The sequence below is a fragment of the Sinocyclocheilus grahami genome, unplaced genomic scaffold, assembly GCF_001515645.1.
Source record: "Sinocyclocheilus grahami isolate Dianchi unplaced genomic scaffold, SAMN03320097.WGS_v1.1 scaffold126.1, whole genome shotgun sequence".
Lineage (NCBI taxonomy): Eukaryota > Metazoa > Chordata > Actinopteri > Cypriniformes > Cyprinidae > Sinocyclocheilus > Sinocyclocheilus grahami.
This window is the reverse complement of record NW_015505305.1, coordinates 4,186,774-4,207,766: the sequence shown is the minus strand read 5'-3', so window position 1 is coordinate 4,207,766 and position 20,993 is coordinate 4,186,774. Positions and strand designations below refer to the sequence as shown.

The window sequence follows — 20,993 nt, the reverse complement described above, 5'->3', positions numbered from 1 at the left end:
TTGCTCATCAATGGATCCTCTGCAGTGAGTGGGTGTCAGAATTAGTGTCTGAACAGCTGATAAAAACATCACAGTAACATCCAAACATCCACTCCGTCAGTTAATGAAGTGAAAATCTGTGTGTTTGTACGAAACAATTCTAAATTAAGTGTCTTAATGATGAGTTTGTTTATTACAAACATGCAGATTTTTGCTTCACAAGGTTATTGTGATGCTTTTATTGGCTGTTTAGACTCTCATTCTGACGGCACCCATTCACTGCAGAGGATCCATTGGTGAGTAAGTGATGCAATGCTAAATTTCTCAAAATCTGAACTACTCTGACCTGATCATTGAGTCAGAAAGTTGATGTTAATGTTATATCTACTTTATTATTCCATTAGATGAGTGTTTTTGTTGAAATCACATACATTTTCTAGGAATCGAATGGGAGCTTGAAACAGGCTTTGAGGGCTGTGGACAACAAGCATAGAAGAAAGATGACTCTGTTTATGGCAAGAAGATCTATGAATGGACTTAAACAAATGAGTGCTTTTAAATATGCAAATAACTGCCGTTAATTTTCAGTCATCACAGATCCCTCATTCTGGCTGGTCATGTCATTCCTCATGTTAAAACATCTGTAAGTGTATTCTGCTTTCACTTGCTGTGGTTTTATTTATAAGGCATGATGTACTGTCTCTGAGCTCTGCTTTAATTACGGTACAGCCATGAAAGCACAGATGAGTAAAATGAATAATTAATCTGCATAAAAATGGAAAAAAAATTGTAACTGGATTAAAAATTAATTTCATTGTCATGTTATAGATCACCTTGACAGTCACAGGACCCATGAAACAGCTTCCATACAAGTGTCAGTCAGCGGTCCTCTGAGATCTCTGGATGGCATTATATTGAGCTCCAGTGATCCATAATCACTGATCTGGAATCTAAAAGTAAGGAACGCTTCAAGAACGTGACTTCAGGAAAACCGCAAAGAGGGAGACATAAGAGAGTGGATATAAAAGTCTGTGAGCCATAATGGTCTCTTAGTTGAGTCTGTATGAAAAAAGACTTGTCTGCTTTTAGACAGAGACACAGAAATAGACCACAAAGGCTGCTGGGGGACTTTAACATCTGATTGAGGCTCATAATTAAACATTCACTCTTACTGAATGTAAAAGTACAGTACAGTGTTATTATGGAGAATATAATCAGGGAATAGAGATGTTTTACAGCACCTTTTTTTACAATTAAATTGATGTAGGCTTTTGAGACTAGTTTTAAATATTTACAGTATGTAAACTTTCTCTGTGGCCTGTGTTTTATGAGAAAGACTAGACAGTTGTGAAATGGCTGAAGCATTTGGCACAATATAAACAAGCATCAAGACGTTTAAGTCTGTGTGATGAATGATTGTTGGACTGGATGAAAACAGATGCGATGTCTTGTAATAATGTAAATGCAGAAACTGGTTGTGGTAGATATCGATGAGGAAAACTGAAACATTCTGGCAGGTAAGTCCTGAGGACTGGAGTTGAGAAACATTGGTTTAAAGCTTTTGTAAAATCACAATCATTGCAAAACCTTCATTTCTGGAGGAGAATAAAGCTCTGATTCTGTTGACTTTAGACATGATACGTGTATTTAGGTTATGCATTTGAGTAGATAAAATATAAACTTTTAGAAGGCTGACGTGACATGCTATTACTGCACTTTAAACTAACTATGCAATATCATTTTACTATTTTTTTTTTTGTATACTATTTATGCAGTTTTTTTGACCTGAGAGATGAGAGACTACATGGAATATTTATACTTCCTGTTTAATTTGTCACACGTAAGGACCTGAACTAGTGAAGACTTAAAGATATTTAACATTTATTTTTATGCATTAGGCAAATGTGCATTCAAACTATACACAGTGTAAGGCCCTATGATTTCCACAATGTGGAAAATGCGTAGGGAATTGTGGATAAAAATCTCATGGAATTTGGAATTCAAAAGTAGCACTGGACAATAGTCAAATCGCGTTAGGACTATTTAGATATGAGGTCTGCATTTCTCTGTGTGAATGAATGGCTCGGTTTAATCTGCTTAATTTTAAAAGATTCATTAAATTGTTAATGTTTCATGTCTTCATTTGATTACCACTGTTTTTGAAAATAAATTTGTATTAAATCCATAAAATGTCATAATTTAAATGAATTATACATGCTTTTTGATTATGTCCATCACATTGATTTAGTCCTGAAATATTAAAATGGAAATAAAGGAATGCAGAAAAATTATATTTGGAATTTGGAAAAAAAAATGTAACGGAATTTGGAAAAAAAATCAGTTCAAAATGGTCATTCTCATCTCTTTTAATTAGCTGGCTGTAGAGTCCAAGAGTGATTCAAAAATGATACACATGCAAATGCATTCTGTAAATAAGTAATAATAAATCTACACAGAGTACCACAAAATACTGTAAACAGGATCCAGAGTGAACGATACTTTTAGTCTTTTATTTATTGCAAATAAACTGTATCCGTTTTGCTGTATATTAAGTGTCTCACTCTTCTGTTGTACTGAACATCTGGACAGGACTAGAACTAAAGCATCCAAATTTCCCTCCCACTGCCTGTTTCACACTCACTCAGATCCCCATGTGTGGATGCTTCTTATGCTTTACATAGCTTTAAGTAGGAGTCAGAACTTTTCTAATATTTGCATATTAATTGGCTGTCCAGTAAATATGAAACTGTTTGTACCTGTGCATCTGTGCATGTCTGTGTGTGCACCTGCACTTTTGTAATTGTACTTGAATGGATCTTTCCAGTGACCTTATGTGGACTGTTGATGCCAAACAAGGACTACCTGATTAGTTTATCTGTGTCATGCTCTGTACTTGAGACATTAAAGGGCAGGGAATAGATTGAGACCGATAAAGACAAGACAAGAGACAGACAGGAAACATGCTCTTGCAGTTTGATGATAGATGGGAGATGATATGGGTGACACTTTTCAATGGTGTATTTGCTTTTAAAATTACCTAGCATGAAAAATCTAGTTTTAAACATAGCTTTGTTTTAGCTTTGTTGCTAGAAAATAAACCACTCAAATCAAACTGTGTTTAGACCCAAATAATGTCTTAATATAATATTTAGTTTAACCCTCTGATGTTGACAGTCCACATTTTCTAAAGATTAAGCACCTCCTTTCACTGACTAGAGGCTGACATATTTGTTTTAATCAGATGGTGTTTATAGACATCAGTGATTTTAAATCTCCCTGGACCTGGTGCCTGTGATTCAACAGCGGAGACTGCGGTTCCTTGAAGTGTTTTAATTATTTGTACTTCAACTTGCAGCCCACTTAGTTTAACTGACGTCAGGAAATCTGGCATTGTGAGGCAGATTTTTTTTCCCACTGACTGTCCGTCTGATTTGTATGTTCACAATGCCTGATGATGCATACATTTAAATACAAAATGGGGAGGAAACAATTTAATATTAAGAGACAATTTTAGGACTTCAATGGTGAATACTGCTACTGACTATTTTTGTCTAATGACTGCTAAATGGTATAATTGATTATTGACCCAGTTTCATGTGGTCTCTTTCTTCTCATGCACTATAGTCATTTCTCTAATCAATATTTCATGTCCATTTATTAAGCAAGTAGCCTGTACACATCAGTTCATACATTCTCATCTTCCTTTAATATTTCATTAAAATTTTTTTGGGACTTAAAACATTATGTGTGTGTTAAAAAAATTAAAAAAAAAATTTCATCCATTTATTATATTATATTATATTATATTATATTATATTATATTATATTATATTATATCATATTATTAAATTTTAAGACCCAAAAATGCTAAATAGGTTTTGATATTAACTTGTTTATGTTGTAAACTTAACATGTTTATTACTTGTAAATCATGATCTGATTCAGTCTGAATAAAAAGTTCTCTGTTCTCATGAAATCTTTGTGTTGAATTATAAATGGGAGAAAAGCCACAATGTTTTTTTTAAGAATATAAATAAGAATATAAAACCAGACTTCAACAGACTCACTTAGCACACTTAAGAGTGATACCGAAATCTTATTTCAGTCACTCCAGTGAATCTGCATCTACAAACCAACCTGGAAACTTTCATCTCTGTTTACTTTTAAAAGAAACAGAGAGATTTTTTTCAGAGAAAACCCCTTAAATATTCGTAGAAAGAAACGTTCCCACAGTAATTGGAATCCTCAGGAAACAGTCTGAGGTCGCGGACCCACCCTGATTCACTTCTGCTGGGTTTACAGGGGGTCTTTGAAGCACACCATCTGTTCGAGACAGTTCCACCCTTTCCTCTTTTTCACCATGTTATGTAAGCCCTTACAGATGCAATCAGATCCTAGAAATAAAGGGGCTTTTCTCTATATAGATTTGTTCAGTTGTTCTATTTTAATGGTCCGTCTGTCTTAAACTCTCAATGCATCTTCCCTTTTCTAAATGTAGAATGGCAGGCACTCAAATTTTCCCTAGCACACTTCATAAAAAGCTCTGTGCTATTTTTTTGCAATGACGAGAGATGGCCTGATGGTCTATTACCTCTTGAAAGTGAAAGTATAACCATTGCTTAGTTTGCACCAGCTCCATTTTTGGTCTTCCTGTTCTGTGCCGGTTTTAATGAGAAACACAATGAAAGGTTGTTATGCTTGTACAGAATTAACACTTGCACATTGAGATTTTCTCAGTTTGTTTTAGCCATAGTGTACAGCTCCTCACCTGAACAGGAAGCCAGACAAACCATTCATCTCTTTTAACTTCATTATAACTTCCTGTGTTTGCATGCACATCTTCTTTCAGCGCTGATATGTCTGCATCCAGTATTTGTGAAAAGCCTAACGCTACATTTACAGGGTGTTTACTGCCAAACCAAGTGGAACATACTGATAGGCCGAATACAAATCATGCCATTTCCTTTTAGAAGCGTAAGTGTTACAATATAGCGAGGGGCTGATATGAGGGTGGAAGGGTGGAAATCCCAGTTGAGATTTCCCAAACGAAACGTATATGACATGAACGAACAGATAGACAGACCGTTTTATATTCCCCGAACGTGTGTTTTTGGGTAAGTGAGGTGACAGAAAGAGTTTTTGCTTTTTGAAGAAAAACATTATCTTGTTCCAAACCTGGATGATTTTCTTTTTTTGTTAAACACAACAAGAAATGTTAGACGGTATGCTTGTGCTGCTCTTTTGCACACAATGAAACTGAATGTGACCAGGGGCTGTCACTCATCAAAAAATAACAAGAAAGCACAATTAAAAACCATAAAAGCAGTCCATGTGGCTTAAAAGCTGTTGTATAATTTCAGAAGACTTGGAAAGTAGTGTGTTAGTCATATGAACTGCTTTTGTGGTCATTTTTGGAGATTGAAAGCTCCTGGTCACCATTAGACTTCATTGTATGCAAAAGAACAGTGTGAACATAGTTAAAGATTTAGATGATGATCCAATATTTAGATTTAGAGTTTGCTTCCTTGCCGAGACAGATTTGTAGAAATGTAGCACTACATCACTTGCCCAACAATGGATCCTCTGAAGTGAATGGGTGCCGTCAGAATGAGAGTCCAAACAGCTTATAAAAACATTGCAATAATCCACAAGTAATCCACACGACTCCAGTCCATTAATTTATGTTTTGTGAAGTAAAAAGCTGTTTTTGTAATAAACAAATCCATCATTCAGGTGTTTTAACTTTAAACTGTTGCTTCTGGCCTTTACGAGTAGTGTGTGTTACTTGTGGATTATTGTGATTTTTTATCAGCTGTTTGGTCTCTCATTCTGACGGCACCCATTCACTGCAGAGGATCCATTGGTGAGCAAGTGATGTAATGCTAAATTTCTCCAAATCTGTTCTGATGAAGAAACAAACTCATCTATATCTCAGATGGCCTGAGAGTGAGATCATTTTCAGCAAATTGTCATTTTTGGGTGAAGTATTGCTTTAAACTTCTTCTTCTTTTGTGTTCCACTGAAGAAAGAAAATCCTAAAGGTTCAACCATTAAAACGTTTTGATAACATCATTTAGTGCCTTTTCTTGTAGGAAATGCACAGAAAGTCCTTAAAATGAAGGTTTCAGGTTCAAAACTGACACATTTGTTCACAAAAGGCCATGCTGACTGGTTCTCCAACAATGCAGATGAATTATGATAAATTATTTCCCCTTAACATGTCAGGCTGGTTGCATATAAGGTCAAATGTTGGATCAGATCTCTTTGCAAGACTGAATCTAGAAAGACAGGATGAGCATCTTTCACTTTCTTTCTTTCAGAGATTGACGGTTCCATGCTCTCTCTCTGTATTCATTTGATTTCTGCACACATCTTCCCCGGGGCGCTATGAGTTTGAATGCTCAAATTACCCATGTGCTCATCATAGAAATGCAAATCTGAATACAGCTGAACATTGTGCGTTATAAAAAGGCACATATTTGCGTGTTAATTGGTGATTTTTAACAGTGCTGTATTTGTGCATATATTTGCTTGACCAGGTTTGTGTCTGTTTGCATTAAGCTGATGGCTTTGATGTGTTAATATAAAGAGCTGCTTGGTGGTAATATAGAGCACAAATTATGAATTTCATTCTTTTCGTGTCAGAGGCTGACATTTAAATGTTGATGCACACTGACCCCTGCTGGTACTAATGTTGCATTGCTGCTTTTGTCTGCCTTAAAAATTATGATAATAATCTTTAACATTTACAAGCATATTTCATTATATCATACTTGATGGGTATTTTATAATGAAAAATAAATAAGCCTATTTATATGTAAGTGCATATAAATGACCATGTTTCTGGAGTATTACTTTTTATGTTGTGTTATAGGGAACATAATTTTTTACATGGCTTAATTCTGAAAATGGTGAAATTTGGTGGTCAAATAATTTTGTTTAATGACCGCTAAACTGTATAATTGATTATTGGCCCATATCTGTGGTAGTTTCATGTTGGCTCTAATCAATATTTCATGCCCATTTATTTAGTAAGTAGCAGTGTAGTTAACAATACTAACTGTCTAATTGTATACTGTTGTCCTTTACTTAACAAATAATGATTATTTTTCTTGTCTTTTCCTCTTAGGTTATGGACACACTGTCCAAACTCTCTCATACACACATTGCACAGCAGACTGGAATAAGGTATTTGAAAAAGACGAAATGAATCATTCTAACTATTTTAAGAGTGCAGCAGATGAAAATTCATATTTTTATCTCTCTCTGCATCTCCCTCATTCTATTCTAGGGCGTTTCCCACAGAAGAGAGTGTTGAGGATGAGGACATTTATAACCATCTAGAGGATCTGATAGAGTGAGTCTTTTTTTTTTTTTTGCTTACAGTGTTTCTCTTCCTCCTGATATTTGAACCTTTGGCTCACTTTACACTCTCTGTTAGATATAGGAACCTCAGGCTGGAGCACATAGGAGTGCTTAGGTTGATGTTTTGCTTAGTGTATTAACATTTATTAATTAATCGTGAGATGGTGCATCAAAATGTACTAACACTTTAAAAACAGTGTTTATATGATGGAATGTTTACAATGTTGAAATCAACTGATTCATAGAATGACATATACAGTATATATACACACACACACACACCGAGGGTTATTGCCGCTGTACAACTGTTAAGGTAACAGCCTCAGACGTAAACTGTCAGATTTTGCCTCTGGCCTGTGTCCTCTTGTTCCCACTACTGCCACGTATAGGGTCTCTTATTCCAGCAGACAGGCAACAACAAACACGGTCATAGGATTACAGGACCACGAAGAGCCCTGAGGTGCCACTTGATCTGCTATTTTGTCACACCACAGTCCAGAAGTGTTATACTTTCCTGATCTCTCAATTATGAGTGCACTACATTTCTAGCCACATAAGCCACTCCTACTGTGTGTGTCAGTCAGTGAGTGAATGTCAGTATATTTAGGGAAATAGTAGCTGAATCACACTGTCATATGAGATCACAGTTGCTACACCACCCATAAAACACCACCTGACCTGAATGTAGAAACACACACCCATAGGAAAGACATTTCAGATCTCTTTAATGTCTCAGTTGTTTCGCCTAAACAGCAGTGAAGTTAAACGGAGATCAAATGGAGATTTTGATCCTCAGGTTATTCTCCTGAAGTTTCATAAGAAATCTCAACAATGTCTCAAACTGTGCTCTAGATATCCTGGCTCAGATTTGCAAAAGTCAGGGATTTCAAAATGCACAAATTTTTCACCATATTCTTACGAGACCAAATTATCTGTGGTTTGCAATTCACATTCGTTTCAAAGCGCCGTTTTATACGTTGCCCACTATTGTTTCATTTTTTCCTTATATTTCTCTTTTTCGCCAGTATATCGGATATGCGGAAGCATTTAAACACATCTTGCTGTCCTCTTAAGGGGTTTTTCTGTTCCATCGTCCATCCATTTCTCTCAGTTTATTGTAAGCTAACTGTATCTGACTGTAGTCTTTGGTTTGGAACCAAAAAGTTTATGTACTAAACAAACCTTTGGAGGAGCACTAAAAAGCTCTGTGCGTCTCAGTGAGAATGGCGTTGAAGATGAGGAAGATCTCTATGACTGTGTGTACGATGATGATGAGGGAGGAGAGGTGTATGAAGACCTGATGAAGGTTGAGCTGGTACAACCGCAGGTGAGTTTACTGAAATGCTTTACATATAAACATGGTTTGGGTTGCAAGTCATAAAATGTCCTCTGTTTCACTCTCTCTTGCTACAGTGGAGTCCATGTTTTACTCTTCCACAGAGAAGCAGCATAATACAGGTTTGAAATCCAACAGTAGGGGCAGTGTAATATATCCCCGATTCCTCCAGTAGGGGCAGTATAATCCACATAATGGAAAAGCAGCATGCTTTATCCAGTCGCGTATGTTTGATCTGGCCCTTTTCCACAAACATCTCACGCAGACTGCCATGAATATTTCATAGTGTGTCTCTGTCCATCACACGTTAGGTCTACTGCATGACCCAGCTATGAGGGGACTTAGAAATAAATATGAATGAAGGCGAGAGAGAAATAAAAAAGCAGAGAGTAGGAGATGTGCATCGCGTGTGTGAACTGAAGCCACCACGATCCTCCTGTTGTTGCAGGAACCTTTTGGCTCTCAGCAGACAGAACAGCGAAGGTGTTTTCTGTGTGTGTGTGTGTGTGCATGCATCTATTTAGAATGCCTGCAAGACTGTCCACAGCTCAGTTCACGTCCCTGCCCATCTGGCCAGTTGTGGGTTTAGGGAATGTGTGTGTGTGTGTGTGTGTGTGTGTGAGAGAGAGGCAGGCAGCGCAGATAGAGTGTCTGTCTGTCTGTCTGTCTGCTGCCCCTCTGGAGAGCAGGCTAGCGTGTAACAGACTGTCTTTCTCTGCTCTTTGCTCTGCTGGAGGAAGCCTTGGCCAGTGAGAGAAAGAGCAAACCAGATTTACATAATGAGTTATAATCAAAATTCATAACTAATCTATTATGACAGATTCTAATCTTTATATATTTAAATTAAATAATCTTAAATAATTATTCTTCATTTTATGCAAAATGATTATTTATTTTTGTACTTCTTTATTTTTACATAAATTTTTTGGGGGGGATAATAAATTAATACTATTATTAAACTTTTACATTTGCAAATACATTTATTTCAAATAAATGCTCTTCTTTGCACTTTCTATTCAACAATTTCCGAAATTTTTTTAATAATAGTTTCCACAGAAATATTAAGCAGCACAAGTGTTTTCAACATTGAAAATAATGAAAAATGTTTCCTGAGCCAGAATTTCTGAAGGAAATCAATTTGAAGTAGCTTTTATTTTCTTTTTTCATTTCATATTTTAATTTTTAGTAATTTTGTTATGCACTTTTGTAATTTTTATTAGCTTTTGTTTTTCAAATATATGTTGAAGTTATTTTTATTGTAGTTTTAGTTTTTAGTTATTTCCAGTTCCAATTTTAGTGCCTCAACTTAAACTTTTTTTAGTAAGTTGACAAGGCAACATTTCTAATTTACATTTAGTTTAAGTTTAGAATGTTTATATTCAATTTTATTTTAGTTTAATTTTAATGGACAACAGTGTTTTTAATAGGTTACAGTAGTAACCATGAAAGGTTCATGTAACACTGAAGAGTGGAGTAATGGCTGCTGAAAATTCAGCTTTGTTATCACATATTAAACAGTTATTTTAAATTGTAATACTATTTCACTATATTACTGTTTTAACTGTTTTTTTTAATCAAATAAATGCCTTGGTGAGCATGAGACTTCTTCCAAAAGCCTTAAAACAATTTTACCGACTCCAAACTTTTGAATGATAGTATATGCCCAGATTTTGAAAATCATATTTTTTACTGTAACCGTACTAAGAAGGGGTTGTCAAAGTAATGGTTGTAAATCAGGATGTAAAAGTTACAGTGATGCATTTTATGAGCTAAGGCAATAAATATCAGTTTAAAGTGGTAATATTGTATGACAGCAACAAAGCAACCAGAAGTTGGTGAAGAGCAACTGTGATGCAACAAATCTTGAGCAGAGTTTGAACAATTGGGTAGTTATTGGACATAAAAAGGTACAAAGTGGACCAGACATTACAATACTGCGATGCTGGCCTGTGAAATCACATTGAATGATATTCTCCTGGAATTCTGCAAACTATTGGATAAGAGATTGGCTGCATTTTATTTCTGCAGTAATCTCTGTGTTAGTGTCATACCTCCTTTCTCTGTCTCTATCTCTCTCTCTCTCGCTGTGTGAGGGCAGAAGGAAGTGAGAATGAAAAATAAGGTGATGTCCGTCTTTCTGCTGATAATAATGCGCAGGTTCAGCTTGACTGACACAGGGGATTTGGCTTGTGCTGGATGGCAATATATCTCTTAGGCCAAAAGGAAGCCATTTATCAGGACATTCATAGCACCCTCCCTTATCCTACAGACTGGCCCAGATGTCTTGTTTACTTCATCCTGGAGCAGGAAGGCAATTTCAACCCCACAAAAACATTTTGCTTCTCATTTCAATTCTTGAACCTGCGATGCAGGTTGGGATATTATTTCAGATTGTGTGTGTGTGTGTGGCCAAAAGAGAAAGATAGGAAGGCATGCCACTCTGTGTATGTTTCTATTATCATTGTATTCTAATGCTTACCCCATTATCACTTTTATTTTATTTTATTTTATTTTTTTAGCCTTAGCCTCCTGTTTTTTTTGTAGAAATTGATGAATATACATGTAAAATCAATTAAAAATATTTTTATGTAACCTGTGAAGTAACTTATTACAGGTTTATTAAACTTTATTAACACACAATCCTGCTCAACTAATATTAAATATAGGAAATCCCATAAAAACATTTCCTCCTGGGTTCAATTCCTTGGTTAGTATATTTATTAATTTCATTTTAATTCATTAAATGTAATTTTAAACATTAGTGTATAGTTTTGCTATCAACTATAATTGCCAGGGAATGTATAATAGGAGTGTTTTGGAGGAATAATTTTTGTGATTTATTTTTGAAGGTTTATGTACTGCTCATGTAGCAAATATTTAAGTGATAAAAAAAATGCCAGGCCAATAATTTAGCTATTTTTGTTTTTCAAATCATATGAAGACAACATTTTTTTATTTTATTTTAAGACAAATTATCACCCTGATATAACGCAATTACTTGTGTCATCTGAATTCAAAACACTAGAGCATGACGTTATATTTCAGATGACTTCTATGTAAATTTTCCCTCTGAATTGTTGGTAAACAATCTGCACGGTGATGAGTAGGAGTTATGAGAGCGTGCGAGAGTGACAGATGTCCTCCAACATGGCTTCGCTCCTGTACATCTGACTGTCTGCTGTGTTCATCATCATCTGGTGATAATAAGACACTGAGACACGGGCCGTGAATACTCAGCCATCTCATATCCCGCTTTCTTCCTGACAGGAACTGGTGAAACACACCCATGATGGCACAGACAAGAGTAATTTACGGCAAGCGCTGGACGCCATGAAGGTGAGTTGACTGTTTTGAATGTCCATTTCATAAGCTGTGTGTTGCAGGGACTTCTGGATAGTGGTCCACTGAGAAGTCTGGACCAGTGTGAGCGCTCATATGAACCATAAAATGACACATTGAGCCTTTTACAGTCTTCGCCTGACACCTACACCTTGCTTTTTGCTCTCATACACACATTTAGCTCCCCATTATTGTATAGTTTATACCAGAATTACCCAAATTTTTAATATGAAATCAAACTAGATTGAGGGACATTGTCCAAAATGAAATGTTGCATTATATCCAACTATATTACAATAAAATGTATTCAATTTCAAACATTTTTGAAATTTCAATTTCAAAACACAAAACCAGTCTTAAGTGTCAATTTTTCAAAATTTAGATTTATACACCATCTGAAGGCTGAATAAACAAGTTTTCAATTGATGTATGGTTTGTTAGGATCGGACAATATTTGGCCGAGATATAACTATTTGACAATCTGGAATCTGAGGGTGCAAAAAAAATCAAAATATTGAGAAAATCACTTTTAAAGTTGTCCAAGTGAAGTCTTTAGCAATGCATATTACTAATCAAAAATTAAGTTTTGATATATTTACGGTAGGAAATTTACAAAATATCTTCATGGAACATGATCTTTACTTAAGAAAGAGTTTTATTGAGAAATGATGCTGGTAAACATATGCAATGTAAACATCACTATTATTATTAGGGTTACTCTAGGGTACTTTTGTGAATGATGATGCCTCAAATTGTCCGACTTGTTGAGAGAAGGTGTTCTTGTTCATTTAAGCGATCAGAGTCCTGGCTAATAATAATATGAGTGAAAAAAATCCCAAATTTGGAGGTATTTGCTTTTTATTATATTACAAAAAAAAAAAAACAGATACTGCATTCTTGTGATCACCTCACATGATCTACTCAGCAATTTATTATTATTATTTTTTTTAAGTTATTTAACATATCTCTCATTTCAAGGATGCATTAATTTGATTAGATGTGACAGTAAACCGATTTATAATGTTGCAAATCATTTCTAATTCAAATGCTATTCTTTTGAATGCTCAATGCTCATCAAAGAATCGTAAAAAAATATTAAGCAGCAAAACTGTTTTTAACATTGATAATAAAGAATGTTTTTTTGAGTAGCATATTAGAATTATTTCTGAAGGATCATGTGACACTGAAGACTGGAGTAATGATGCTGAAAATTCAGCTTTGCCATCACACAAATAAATTACATTTTAAAAATATTTTAAAATAGAAAGAGTTTAATAAGAGTTTAAGAATATTTTGCAATATTACTGTATTTACTGTATTTTTTTAATCAAATAAATGCACCCTTGGTGAACATAATAGATTTGAAAAATATGAAAAAGGGGGCCTAAACCTTTGAACGGTAGTGTTCATAATATTCGCATACAAAAAGCATGTTAATGCCAGGCCATAGAGGCTTTCAAAATCTAATTTTTCCAGTCAAATCCCTTGCTGTTCATTAATCGAGTACTTTCAGACAGACAGGCCTCGAGTCCAGATGCGTAACAGCTTATTGAGCTGCATTCTCTATGCTTTTGTTCACATTGCACACAAAAAAGATGTTTGTTTTTCAAATCCGACTGTCCACACTGTCATTTCTTTCGAGTGATGAAATCTGATCCACTTGTTCAGTGAAGTCAATATCTACATCAGTTGCAATATGATGTAAACGTCAACACAATGCCAACAGACGATAACAGGATGACCCTGCTAGATTTGATAATAACATTTCGTCAGTCTTGCATAAACAATAGTGACCCCCTCGCACCATCATGTGGTCTACAAACAGAGCTTTGTACTCTCATCCTTGTTAGAGCGTCTTCAAACGGCTTTAAGACGGTGTTTGTCTTCGCTTTATCTGTGCATGTGTGTGTTTTGCATTTAAAAAATGGATGTTCTTGCCTTCTCTTTCTCTTCCAGTGGTGTCACGGATTCTACCTCACACACAATCAGGGTCAAAATGGCTTTGAGTTCTTCTTTAAAACCAAGGAACTAAAGAAGAAATGGCTGGAGCAGTTTGGCATGGCATTGTGAGTGTGTCTTTTGTTGTCTCTGAAGCTCTGCACTTGTTTTTCAGGTTTGTTATCTGTCTTGACAACAGACACAAAAGCATGATTTAGCTACGACAGTATGTCCTGGCCCTGATTCAAGACTAAAACACCATTAGTGTTTATTTTTTACTACAGAACAAATGCAGTAATGAGGACAGACTTGCTTAGCCAAGCATTTTTGCAGCAGTGTACCTTATAAAACATGTGACCCAAATTGTTTTCATTCCATCAGAGTGGTTGGTTCAGTTTTGCAGATAGACTAGTATATACCAAGTCTTTTTCTTTTAGTTAGTTTGGTTGTTTTAAAAAAGATATATTCGGCACTTTTGCAACAGGTATTTATATCCTTAAAGTCCACTTATAATGTTTCTTGCACCAAAAAAAAGTTGTAATTTAGTGTTGTATGACCGTTTTTTCACCCTCTCTCTGATCTTTACAGGGATAGCTCACTGAAATGTTTAATTCATGACCCGCATGTTGTTCCAAACCTGTATGGCTTTCTTTCTGCAGTGGAACACAAATAAAGAATGATTGTGTTTCCACTTGCAGTAAAATTGAATAGGGACAGGAGCTTTCAAGCTTAAAAAAATTGCTCTGCAAAAGTATAATAATAAAAGTGGCCCATACGACTTGTGCACTATGTTTCACATCTTAAAAAGCCATATGATTGCTTTGTGTGACAAACAGACTCCAATTTCAATAACAAAGGTGTTATTCATTGATAATCTTTAACTTAAGAACTCGGTAATCACTGGGACTGAATCATTGAGTAAGTGAGTTTAACCTGATCAATCTGCTTTCTGAACGAATCTTTCAGTTTGTAAACTGTATCAGCTGAGTCCTAACTGTATCAACTGTCACAAATTGGAAATACAGAGTCACTTAAAACTATCATATGACTTCAGAAGACTTGGAATCTAGCACATGGACCACATTTATGTTCATTTTATGGTACTTTAATTCTTTTTGATGCTTTATTTATTGTAGTTTTATGGAAAATAGTGACCAGTTTATTATTCAAAATTTGCATGGATCTGAAACAACATGAGGATGAGCAAATAATTGAACAGTTGTCATTTATTTGGGTGAACTGTTCCTTTAAACAAGCTATTTTTGTTCAAATACCATGCTTTAAACATTTCTACATGTTAAAAACAGAAACAAATGGGTGGGTTCTGATGTCATGTTGCACATTAGAATATGTCTACATGGTGTATCAAATTCTTTTATTTCAAAAGTGCAAAAGAAATCCTGTTTTCTATGATATTTCCCTTTTAATTTATACACATCCAGATGCGTTTTATCTTCCTTCACTTTAATTTGATTCCATTTACTATTCTTAGGAGAGTCAGATTTAAGTAAATCTTTGTATTATGAAATACTAGGCAATAAGTGATCCCACTGCGTACCTATGAGAAAAAAAGAGAGAAAGAGAGTGAGAAAATATATTTATAATTCCTGGCTGTTGACAGCAACAATCAGTAAAATGCAGATGAAAACTGCAATAAACCATCAGTCAAGTAATCTTCCAAATTTCAGATGTCATGCATATCCAAAAAGGGCACATCCACGAAAAAAACGCTTGGGATAAGGCGAGAGAAAAAAACTGTAATGCACCAAAGACAGGAGACAGGGCTCTGATTAATTAGATAACTTGTTTTTAACAGATTTATCTGAAGGGCTCATTAATTCTGGAGAACAGTGGTGAGTCAGTGCACACTTTCTCTCTGTCATGTGTCATCAGATCAGTCTGCGGCTGAAAGCTGATTGGATATCAGTGCTGTTACCGAGCGCTAATGACATGACATCAGCACGCACAGACAGCTCTCTCATCTGTTCGTCATTTGTTTACGCCTTTATTATAAGGGCACTCACCGCTCAAGGGTTATTGGATGAGATAGAGATGGAAAAACAGAAAGGGGGTGGAGGGTTTTGGATTATAAAACAGTAATAGTTCCATAGACGGCATTATGACTCCTGCCCAGCTGATGCTGTAATTAGTAGTGCACACTAAAACAGCATCACTATTGCTTTCTATGTTAAATGATTTTAAAATGTAATTTATTCCTGTGTCTTCAATAACAATTTATAAATCAATTTATTTCAAAATCGAGAACATTATCTACCTTACTACATAATATAATAAAACAAAACATTAGTTTGAATATACTTCGAAATGTCATTTTAAATATGTTTTATAGTATGTGCAGTACGTTCAGAGATTCAAGTAGCATCCTAGCTTTGTGGCATTGACATTGAACATGTTCGCAACTTTTTTTTTTCTTCAGAAAATGCAAATATCTAGTTACCCTTATGTGTCTTAAGAGAAATTCACAGCTGATTGGATGGCGGGAGCAGGGCGACAGATGGAAACGAGCAGTTCTGTGTTCATGAGTAATGGTTATGCAAAAAGGACTTGTTTTTAACACCCACTTTCTCTCTCTCTTTCTGTCTCAACAGATCGAACATCTGTCCAGAGAGCGGGAAAAGTAATTTCCATGAGTTCCGAATGCACACTTTTGAGACGACCACATCCTGCAGCTCGTGTGAAATGCTGCTGAGGTGAGCTCACCATAGAGGCTTTGTGAAATGACACAGACTACACATTAATGCACCTTAATGAGATCGATTATGCACCTAGAGAAGTGAGAGAGGGAAAGAGAGTGACAGAGGTAAATCAAGTGTATGTATCATCATCACTTCAGTGATTTCAGAATTGATGGATGCTTATATGGTCCAAATCATAGTAGAGTATGTGGGTGTGGCTAAAAACTTGTAGATCATTCCTGAATAGTTGTGTAATGAAAAATCTATCTATCTATCTATCTATCTATCTATCTATCTATCTATCTATCTATCTATCTATCTATCTATCTATCTATCTATCTATCATCTATCTATCTATCTATCTATCTATCTATCTAATCTATCTATCTATCTATATGTCTGTCTGTCTGTCTGTCTGTCGCTCTTTCGCTCTGTCGTTCTGTCATACTGTCTGTTGTTCCATCATTCTATTTATTGTTCTATATATCTATCCATATATTGTTTCATCTATCCATCATTCTATTTATTGATCATTTTCTCAGAGGAGTCTTCTATCAAGGGTACCGCTGCTCCAAATGTGGTGCTGGCGCCCATAAGGAGTGTCTTGGTAGGGTGGACGTCTGTGTCAAAAGCAGTGCTGGTGAGCCCCGCATTCAACACAACATACTCTTTCTAGCAATTTCTGTGCATGCACATTATGAAGCCTCTATTTGCAGAGCTGCGCTGGAGCCTCTGGCTCATGTTTCAGCGTTATGTGATGTCTTACCTTGCTGTACGCTAATGATTGACCTACACTGTAGTGTAACAGACAGGGTAATAAAAGCTGTCAACATGCAGAGATTCCTAATAACAACCTAGGCCACATAGAAAAGTGTGACGTGTGATGACAAACAGACAAACAGGCTTGGTTGGCTTCTTGAACCCATGATGTATGTGTGTGTGTGTGCGCCTGCCAACAGTGCCAGCTCTTATTGTTCTAGGCATTAGTCAGGGCTGCCGCAGAATTTCCTTGTTCCCATTTTTATGCACAGCTGAGCTCTCTCTAAACTCCCATCAGTTCTGCACATCCCATGTCCCATTAGGTAATTTGATTGTGCATTCAACTAGCAATAAGAGTGTAGCGTTATTTAATACATTCATACAATTCATTAACACTAGTGCAACAGGACAAAGTTCACTGTACACTCCAAGTACAGGCCCGGCCTCTCCCTCAGGAGCCAATGAGACTGGCTCCTGGTGCATAACTCCATGTAGTCCGGCCCCTCATGTCAATTTAGCTCGCACAGCTGTCAGGTACCTGCAGCATAGCAAAACAAATCGTAAAGGTTCACAGCATAACATGTTCCACACACTCTAATGACAGCGTCTGTACATTGTGTTCGTCTGAAAGTGTAGATTGACTCTAACAATGCCTGTCTTCAAAATTCTTGCAGATTCCAGCTCTCTCGGATCTCAGGTGAGGTTTTTGTTCCTTTTTGTTCCTTTTGAATCTAGTTCTGCCCTTCAGGGTCTTATTTACTCCTATTGATTACCATTTAAAATTAGTACTATGGAAAATTCTCTTACAATGCATTTTAAAGTTGCTGCAACATTATTCATGGAATTGTTATTGAAGAAATATTACTTTATTAAAGCTTGATGCACTATTTATGGGGAAACATTATGAGATTGTTTCTAGCCCAGAGTTCATGCAGTTTAGAGTGATATATGCATTATGGATTGTGCATTTATTTAATTGCACATCAGTTTTATTAATTGCACGGTCATCATTTTGCAATAACAATCCCAAAGTAATTTATATAGCATGTAATAAGGATATTGACATGCAATTTGCCCAGAGTGCAGTTCAACACTGATGGTAAATTGCATGGAGGAAATTCTCCATCTTTGTAGAAATGTTACAGGATGAACGTGTTTTTGTGCAGTAGTGTGACAAACTGTTTACTTGTCAAAAATTAATGATGAGATTGTGTGTTTGCACAAAGTTTTACTTGATCATCAAATCATTAATGCATTGCAATGTCTGTGTTTGGCAACAGTATGAATCATGTGATTTATTTACTTTGATTACAGATTGGAAAAACACCCTGTCATGGAGGAGACGCAGGTAAATAGTGAGCACACACAATCAGTCACATTTTGCATTCTTAAAAGGAGAGCTCACCCAAACATGACAATTATGCAATTATTCATTCACCCTCATGTTGTTACAAACCAGCTTGCTGTTATTTTTGTCAGTGGATCACAAAAGGATGATTTTGAAGCTATTTTCAATAAAAGATGCAACCTTTTACTAACAGCGATTAGGTTTGGAATGACATGAAGGTGATAATATAATGACTGAATTCTCATTTTTGAGTGAATTGTTCCTGTAATTCACAGTCTGGCATGTGCTGCACTGAAATGGGTATTTTCGTCATTGCTATGGCTGTGGGGTTTTCATCATGCTTACAAAACATGCATAGTCTTGTACATTACATACTTCCTCAATCTGTGCTAAATTGTGTATTTTTAGTCTGGAGTCATTGAGCCGTAGTGTTGTTGTTTGCTGTTAAGGCAAGCTCATGCACGTAACCAGGTCTTAGTGTCAGATATGAGCGGGAAAAGATTTAACCACTGTAGCTCTATTGTTTAGCTTTGTTTGCATAGATAGGCCCTTACTAGACAATCCAGTCTATATTTACCACAACCCTTTAGTCCAAAATACTTAACCCACTTCATCCAGTGTAGATTCACGAAATGTAATCGTATTATGTGTGTCTTAAGCTGTGGAGAGCTTCTTCAGTTCAAAATCGTTAGCTTCCCTGACCTTCAATTTAAACTATTAGCATAGGCAGTACACACACACAGACATATATACATACATTTGGTTTGCAGATTGTAAATGTCCTGAAACTCCGCTCATTGTTTTTGCACGGCAGTCCTTACAGAAATGCAAGATTTCCACCACCTCAATCTCCATCTCCATGCTCAATCTCCATCTGCACTAGTGTTCAGCAGCAGTCGTTCCACCCATCAGTCTGTCATTAAGAGGGCCACATTATCTGTAATGTGTTTTCACTGCGCCATTGATAGGTTGATCAATACCTGTGAGGTCTACCTGGGTTACAGGTTCCGTGAGAGGCCTCCCGATCCCGCACAATATTGGGGTCGTAGATTCATTAGTTATGGTGAGAGAAGGTCTTTGTGTAGTGTTTGCTGTCATGGGAATCTCTGCTTTTGAATTTAAGTAGTTCCTTCCTGCCTGTTCAGCACCGCTAGATTTGTCTTCATCAAAAACAGCCTTACTGCAAAACAACATTTGTTCATTTCAGCTGAATTGTTTTATTCCATGTGCAATCTTTGTGCATGAATGATACCTCAAATAGTGTTCCTTTTTGATGAGAGGTGTGTTAAAGTGAGCTCTTTTTTTCTGTAAACTCTAAAACATGCTGTTTTGTTATCTTTTAGCACATTTAGGAGACCTTTTCATGAGCTATTCTGATGCAGAAATGCATTTTCGTGTTTATTGGTTCTGACTCTTTGCCCTTGTGCACAAAGGTTCTTAGCATAGCATGCCAGCAAGATGCTTCCCTACAGAGAAGCACATGCTCACACTGTTTTAAAAGTGTCTTCAAAGACAGCCAGCTGTGCTTGGAAGCCCAAGGCCTGGGTGATCTGCTGGGCTGGAAGGATTCAGCCACAGCTGGTTGCTTTAAGAGAGTCTACACTCGCCTCTCATCATCAGAACGGCAGAATATATAGAGCTGCAGCAACCAGCTGAGACCATCACTATTGACCCTTCAACAAAGCAGCCCCGCGCACACAAACACACTCATTCATAGCTCACTGGAGCGTCTGAACGACTGTCCACTCGGCACAGTTCTGCCCGCGGCGCCAGACCTGTTGTGTCCAATTACTTGAATGGAAAAGAAAAATGTCTTAATACTAATTAGAGTAATAGCCAGACTGAACATCTGACGTTTGTGGTCAGCTGGTCTTCGTAACTCTAGGGGGGAATTTGCCAAGAATGAATTGTCTCCTGAGGCATGGTTTATTTTAGCTTTTGCTTTAGTATCCGATTCACTAAAACGATGAAGGAATAGTGAAAAAGGCCAGCTACAGTTTTGAAGGTGGTAGAGGATACAACAGACTGCCTATGAATATTACAGACTTTTTATTTATTTATTTTTTTTAATGAGCTTTTGTTTGTATGTTTTCTTTTTTCAATTTTTTAGTTTTACAAATTTTGTAATGTGCTTTTTGTAATTTTTATTAGTTTTTTATATATCTATTTACTTCTTTTTCCCCCCCGGTTTTACTTTAGTCATTTTAGTACTTAGAACTTTCAGTTTTTAGTA

At 36.2% G+C, this 20,993-nt stretch overlaps 1 protein-coding gene across 1 annotated transcript in view; it reads left to right on the top strand.

Annotated features, from left to right (window-relative positions):
• LOC107590311 (guanine nucleotide exchange factor VAV3-like) overlaps window positions 1-20,993 on the top strand; it is a 70,881-nt gene that overhangs the window by 31,475 nt on the left and 18,413 nt on the right. Inside the window, exons 3-11 of the mRNA XM_016279019.1 lie at window positions 7,109-7,167; window positions 7,271-7,336; window positions 8,563-8,671; window positions 11,948-12,016; window positions 13,976-14,085; window positions 16,567-16,668; window positions 17,196-17,293; window positions 18,087-18,109; window positions 18,727-18,760. Of these exons, the coding sequence (XP_016134505.1) occupies window positions 7,109-7,167; window positions 7,271-7,336; window positions 8,563-8,671; window positions 11,948-12,016; window positions 13,976-14,085; window positions 16,567-16,668; window positions 17,196-17,293; window positions 18,087-18,109; window positions 18,727-18,760 (670 nt within the window). The remainder of the gene's footprint in view (window positions 1-7,108; window positions 7,168-7,270; window positions 7,337-8,562; window positions 8,672-11,947; window positions 12,017-13,975; window positions 14,086-16,566; window positions 16,669-17,195; window positions 17,294-18,086; window positions 18,110-18,726; window positions 18,761-20,993) is intronic.